The 6,867-nt window shown below is 35.9% G+C and overlaps 1 protein-coding gene across 1 annotated transcript in view; it reads left to right on the top strand.

Moving 5' to 3' along the window:
- LOC107739385 (phosphatidylinositol transfer protein beta isoform-like) overlaps positions 1-3,222 on the top strand; it is a 14,776-nt gene extending 11,554 nt beyond the window's left edge. Inside the window, exons 10-11 of the mRNA XM_016551485.1 lie at positions 1,225-1,347; positions 2,309-3,222. Coding sequence (XP_016406971.1) covers positions 1,225-1,347; positions 2,309-2,356 — 171 coding nt within the window. The 3' untranslated portion in view covers positions 2,357-3,222. The remainder of the gene's footprint in view (positions 1-1,224; positions 1,348-2,308) is intronic.
- Positions 3,223-6,867: the final 3,645 nt, after the last annotated feature.

Below are 6,867 nucleotides of genomic sequence, written 5' to 3'. Positions count from 1 at the left end.
GAATACATGTCTCACAGACATGATAAATATATCTATAGAAAGCTTTAAATTACTACTTAACGAAATAAAACAAATCAAAAACAAAAACTCTTTCATTATGATCATAATCCGTAAAGATGCACTACTCTCTAAAGGCGCGTCTAATGAAGAGATGGCGAGTCAGGATCGACAACTTCATCCTTGCGACACCGACTCAGAAAACACTAGTTTATTAGTAAATAATTCAAATATATCCTTACTGTTTCCCCCTGACGCATTTATGGTAATTACTTTTGCCCAAGCTTTGCGGCAAACTTAAGCCTATTGCGTGCATTTGAACGCAGAACTGTTCAGCTGCGCTGACGGCAAGCATGCTGCTGCTGCACTAAACAGTCTCTTGACAGTCTCGGTAGCACGGTCTCGTATTGTCTCCGCCAGCGCGGCAATCTTTTTTCATCATTAATTGATGGATGTCTAAAATAGCCCGAGGGGCGTAAAAAAGTCGGGGCCCGTCGGGCCCGGGCTGAAATGCAGGGCTCTAGTTCTGATCTAGCACACAGAAAACGATTTGACTGAAAATTTATCAGAAGAGATGAAAGAAAGATAGTGGTCATCTGCGCAATTCGGAAAAAGAGGCGGCTTTTCTGCATTAGGTATTTTTATTTTCTTTTTTTTTTTAACTCTTTGTACAGCAGTTATTGTTCATTCTAAATTAATTTTTTAATGTAGAATATGTGTTACATAAATACATGAAATGTAGAACATATAAAAAAGTGCTCGTGGCTGGTCTGCCAGTGGGAATATTTGTTGCAGAATGCTGAACACATTTACAATGTATTATTGTTTCAGTTTATACAGAGGTCTATGTTGTGGATGAATATTTTTTGCCCATATAGACGAGCCGCTCCTGGTTAGGATTAAGGGATCTAAAATATAGTCATGCAGGATAAGACAATAATATGTGCTTTATAAGTACTAATAAACAGCCAGTCTGCTAGCAATATGCATGCTAATGAGCAACTAGATAATAGTGAGAATTGGTCCCTAAACTAAAATGTTACCAAAATTTTCTTAACGTGAAAATAGCCACGGAAGCTGACATGGTGTTAAAAAAACAAACAAACAAACTATGCTGTACTAGTTTGATATATTTTGGGTGATTTGACCGCTCTTGCTAGGTGTTATTAAGTCTTTGTTCATACTGTTGTACTAATATCAACCCCATCTCTCTCTCTGCTTGAGTAGCAGGAGAAAAGGCTTTTCACTAATTTCCATCGGCAACTCTTCTGTTGGCTGGACCGCTGGGTGGACCTCACTATGGATGACATTCGCAGGATGGAGGAAGAGACACAGAGGGAGCTAGACCAGGTATGTGTTTCTGTAGAAACCATGCAACACAGTTCTGCCCACATCAACAGAATGACATTCTGATTTATTGAGAAGATTAATGGAGATGATTTATACCTGCAGTTACAGTCTTACCAGTTTTGTGTGACATAATGGTTGTCTAACCGGGTGTGTGTTCACGGTGTGTGTGTGTTCACTGCTGTGTGTGTGCACTTTGGATGGGATAAATGCAGAGCACTAATTCTGAGTATGGGTCACCATACTTGGCCACATGTCATGTCACGTCAAAGTTTTGGGTCATTTTGATGTTTTTGAAACGTCTCTTATGCTCACCAATGCTGCATGTATTTGATCAAAAATACAGTAATAATAATTTAACACTTTACAATAATGTTTCATTATTTAACTTTAGATAACTACATTAGAAGTAGTTTTCATTGTTAGTTCATGTGAAATAAACTACTTAAACATTTACCAATGCATTATTCAAATCAAAAGTTGGATGTTAATATTTTTCAATAGAGCTGAGCTAACATGAACTGACAATGAAGAGTTGTATTTTTATTAACTTATTGTAAACAAAGATTAATAAATACTTTAACAAATATATTGCTCATTGTTATTTAATTTTAGTTAATGCCTTAACTAACATGAACTAATGAGACCTTACTGTAAAGAGTTACCGAAACTTTTCTTCTTATTATTAATGTTGAAAACAGATGTGCTGATTAATATTTTTGTGGAAAATTGTGATACATTTTTTTTTCTTTGATAAATCGAAAATTCAAAAGAACAGCATTTTTTAAAAATAACAATCTTTTGTAATATTGTAAATGTCATTACTGTCACTTTTGATGAATCTGTCCTAGCTGAATAAAAGTATTAATTTCTTTATTTAAAAAAAATCTTACCACAAACTTAAGAATGGTAGTGTACTTGCATGTGACAGATTATTATTAAATCTGTTTATTTAAATTTTCAGATGCGTAGCCAAGGGTCTGTGCGAGGGATGAAAGCAGGCGAGGACTAGGGAGAGGCAAAAGAATGGAAGAAACACAACAATGGCTACTTTTTATTTGACCTCCTCCAGCCCTCGTGGCCAATCACAACGTGCCACATCATCAAGCCCTTCCAAACAGGATATTGTCATCCCTTACCCAGGACATGTCCATTACCATGAGCGTGAATGCGTTTAAGTGAATGTGCACAGTATGCATGTGTATCCATGGTTTGTGCAGTCTGACTTTAAACCTCATCATTTGCTGCCAAATTCTTTTGGATTCACTTAAGACATGTTAAGTGATACCGGCATTTCTTTTTATAATTAAGTATTATAACTGTTTAATGGTTTTTGGTTCATTTTGCAACCATCAGCTTTTTACAGAGTGCGCCAGTGGAGTAACGAATCCCAAGCCAGTTCCGCAGAGAGTCTGAGGAAACATTTCACTACATGTATTTTGAACATAAATAAATGACTTAAGTAATTTACTTCTTAATTCTGTTAAATTTGTCATGTTGTTCAGGAAATATCGGTAGAACTTGTAAATGCCTCAAGAGGTAGGATCATTGATGTCAGATAAAAGAAAAAATTGCGATTAAAGGCTTGTTAAACTCATGTGGCTTTAAGCATAACGGTTTTCTGGTTTAGTTGTCTGGTTCTGCACTGATTGCGGTGCGGATGTCATTGAGAGCAGTGGATGGATATGGTTTCATTTTTAAACTGAGTGGAAGAGCCTTGAAACCCCTCCCACCTTTGACTGACATGCCACAGGCCACGCCCCTCCGCTCGGGTGGGGATGGTCTGAATTTTTGGAGAGTGAAGTACAATTTACAATACTGTAACAACAAATAAAGAAAACATCATTGACTACCATGAGCTGTGTGCTTCCTTTGATTCTTCTGCACTGTTGTTTTTAGTTTATATCAGATTTTGGCTTTTATAAATCGCAAGCTTTGCATCTTTTTCTGTAGACGGAGTAACAACATTCATTTAACAAGCATGATTAACATCCTGACTTAATTGAAACGACATTTGTTTTTATGATGCTTCTTATGTTTGCAGGTACAAAAACTAAAATATAAATAAAGCATGTTACCGTTTTATGTGATTTTAGATTAAATCCTCAATTTGGATTCATAATCATAATCCGTACATGACCTCGTTCTCTCATCCGTGATCAACAGCGTCCTCTAGTGGTTTGGTTTTGTACAGACGTCCTTTAGGTCTTGGTGTAGTTCGCCTAGAATTTCAGATTTTTCAATCCCACACACTGTAGAAAATATGTATACATGTTAGATCGTCGACAGTGACATGTTTTCAGTACAGAATAATTTACGCAAATAAAGCATAGAAGGTCCTTGTCACCTTATTATGTGAAACTTAATTAGCCTTAAACCTTTCGACCAGGTGTCCATGAAAGTTCTGTGGACTGAAATATAAAACAAAAGTAAGTTTTAAATGTTGTATAGCAACATTTTAGATGATCTTGAGCTGATTTGTTTGCTCGTAAACCTATCATTAAATAAATGTTAGATCTCTTAGTCATACAATCTATTAATTGACGCAATGAACACGGTTAAGGATGAAAAGGCTATTGAATGGCAAACTAGGGCAATACTCATTTAGCATCCTTTATTGTCTCCATAAAGAGAAATTGGTCTTGAGCAGTCAAGAAAGCAAGTTAACTTTACAAAATTACACAAAAAACAACAATTTCACAATATTAATATTACACTAAATACATTTCAAAATGCCCATTTCCCATATACCCTCACCCACACACACAGATAATTTTGTATTATTTAATAGTGTAATTTATAATGTAATTAAGGAGAATTTGTACATATTTAACTTACAAGTTGGTAGGTACCGTATCTCCTACCTGAGGGCATCAGCTCATAGGCTACTCCTTATGGAGAATATGGCTTGAATCACTAGTTATCACTAATTATAAGGCAATGGTTTTTCACAGACCTCTCAAAAATCTCCTGAAAAGAAATTAGGAGCACCGGCTCTCCTAACCACATTTTGAAGCCGTGACCTAAATTTAACAGACAAATTACCAAACTTAATGTTTGTTATTAATGGATGGAACGTTTGTGTTGGGAAAGGTTCACACCCATCACATATCGTTGTAAAAATTGTTAATCAGTAGTGAGATAATTTGCCATTTGGCTGCATTTTATATGTTAGATGGAAGAAAGCTTCATTCATCAAAATGTGACTCTAAAGTCCTCCCACACACCGAACATGCTGAGGTGAAGAGACTGAGCAGAACACTTTATGATATAAACCTGTTATATCATAAAGATTTTAAGCATTTTAAGAAACAGAAAACATCCTGATTTAAATACTTAAATACTGGATTGCATGCATACAATGAGTGGAAGACAGAAGGAGAGTGTGGTGGATAAATGAGGGATTATGTAGCGTCAGAGGGGGAAAAAATGCCTATATAGTGGGATTAAATAATAAAAATTAATAAATAAGAAAGTAGGTCAGCATTATGTAATTTATCTTTACAAATTCCCTCAGACATGCTCTGACTCCATGTCTGTCATTGCATCTGCTCCAGCCAGGGCGACCCATAATGTTCATCATCTATTATCATAGGACCCAGTTATTCATTTTCATATATCGATACGGCATCCATGCAGTGACTTGTTCTGAAATCATACATGCTATAGTTTTAAGTCCTGGTGTTTCCTAAAGAAAACATCTTGGACTAGTCAGTGATAAAAATGTTTGGGGTTTGGCCATGACATCTTCCTTTACTTGATTTGATAGGAAATATTAATAAGGGTGAAAATCTTAAAATAAGGGAAAATCTTAAAAAATGTAGTTTATTTGCCAAATTTAATAAATATGAGAAATATTAATGTTTAATAATAAATGTAATATTTGTATTTATAATACTTTAATAGAATTAAAAAAAAAAGCTCAGGTTAACAAAAGTTTAGATTTAATGACTACGAATGTCAAGTTGTACAACTAAAAAAAAAAAAGCAAGTAACAAATTTTCTTTGCACACAATTTTACTTGTCATTCCTTTGTATGCATATTGCCCACCTTTCACTGTTTTCCTGAGGGCACCGGGTGGAGGTGGCTCCGGGTGCGAGGGCCCTTTCAACGCTGCTTGCAGCTTTAATTCTAATTTATTTTTTATGTCAGATGATAACATTAAGGCAATAATCTTTACTCCATACCACACCCATACATAATCCTAAATACCCTGTTCATAAACATTTAAATAATCACAGCAGTGCAAATAAGTCTTCTAAGCTATATGTTTTAGGAACCCTGGAACGAATGCACTGGTTATGATGTAATATTGTGTAAATCTGTGCTTGTGTATGCATTCTCCCTGTTGCATTTCAAGAGAAACAGATCGGTGACAGACCAGATGTCATTAATGGCTTAGCGAGGTCATTCAGCACATCTGGCACAGAGGTTTATCTGGGCTGCTGCCTGTCCAGATCAGAAACAATAGATGAGTTTTATTACAGGTCAGAAGATATTTGTTGTTCACTGTATTAAAAGAGAGCAAGGTTTTGGATAGTTATGATAGAAGGTATAGTCAGTATGCTGACTGCACAGAGGTTCATCATGGAGCAGATGTTTCTTAACAGCAGCACAGGCTTAGCAGATCAGCTAGAGAAGGGTGAGTTAAGCAGATTTGCCGTGGAGTTCGTGGAAATGCGTGATCAGCTGATGAGGTTAAAGGGATTAGTGGACTGCAGGATTTGATTATATTTATTATTATATTTTTTCCCAGCGATCTCTGCCTTTAATGCCATTTTCAGGCCATATAGTGCAATATACAAGTGCCAATAATCTGTGTCAATATTGAGATTATTGGTCTAACGCAGAATGTCCTCCAGTGTAGAAGCCCACTTAAACAGATGTTTCACTTTTTATTTTATACTTTACACTTTGTATTAAACTGAAAAGTCATGGATGGAACATCTCACACAGGGCATTTACTTCATAAGATATTTCAAAAATGTTTTTTTTGTGTGTGTGTTTCCACATAGGAAAAAATCTAAAAAATAAATTTTTGGCTGAATGCTTTCTATTTAAAATGTCTGTTTATGAGTATGTACAGACACACACTGATGCACTACAGCATTAGAGAGAGGATAGACTGCGGTCCCGTCCTCTGATGACATTTGTCATTTTCACTGATGAGCTTAACTAAAGACTAGATGATCAAATGACAGTAATATCAGGCCACACACACACACACACACACACAGGTTTGTTTTTGTGAAAAGTGGGGACTCTCCATAGGCGTAATGGTTTTTCTACTGTACAGACCGTATATTCTATTGTCCTACACCAACCCTACCCCTAAATTTGAAAAGTGGGGACATGGGGTAATGTCCTGAAAAGTCACCTTCTCCTTGTAATACCTATGTCATACCCTTGTCATTATACAAATTTATGTCCTCATTTGTCACAAAAACGCACACACACACACACACACACACACACACTAATGCAAAATTAATAACAGTCCGAGAGGGTTTTTAACTTGGTTT

Source organism: Sinocyclocheilus rhinocerous, unplaced genomic scaffold, assembly GCF_001515625.1.
Source record: "Sinocyclocheilus rhinocerous isolate Xijiao unplaced genomic scaffold, SAMN03320098_v1.1 scaffold2300, whole genome shotgun sequence".
NCBI classification, from domain to species: domain Eukaryota; kingdom Metazoa; phylum Chordata; class Actinopteri; order Cypriniformes; family Cyprinidae; genus Sinocyclocheilus; species Sinocyclocheilus rhinocerous.
Note: the sequence above shows the minus strand (reverse complement) of the source record. Positions and strands in the feature narration are given on the sequence as shown.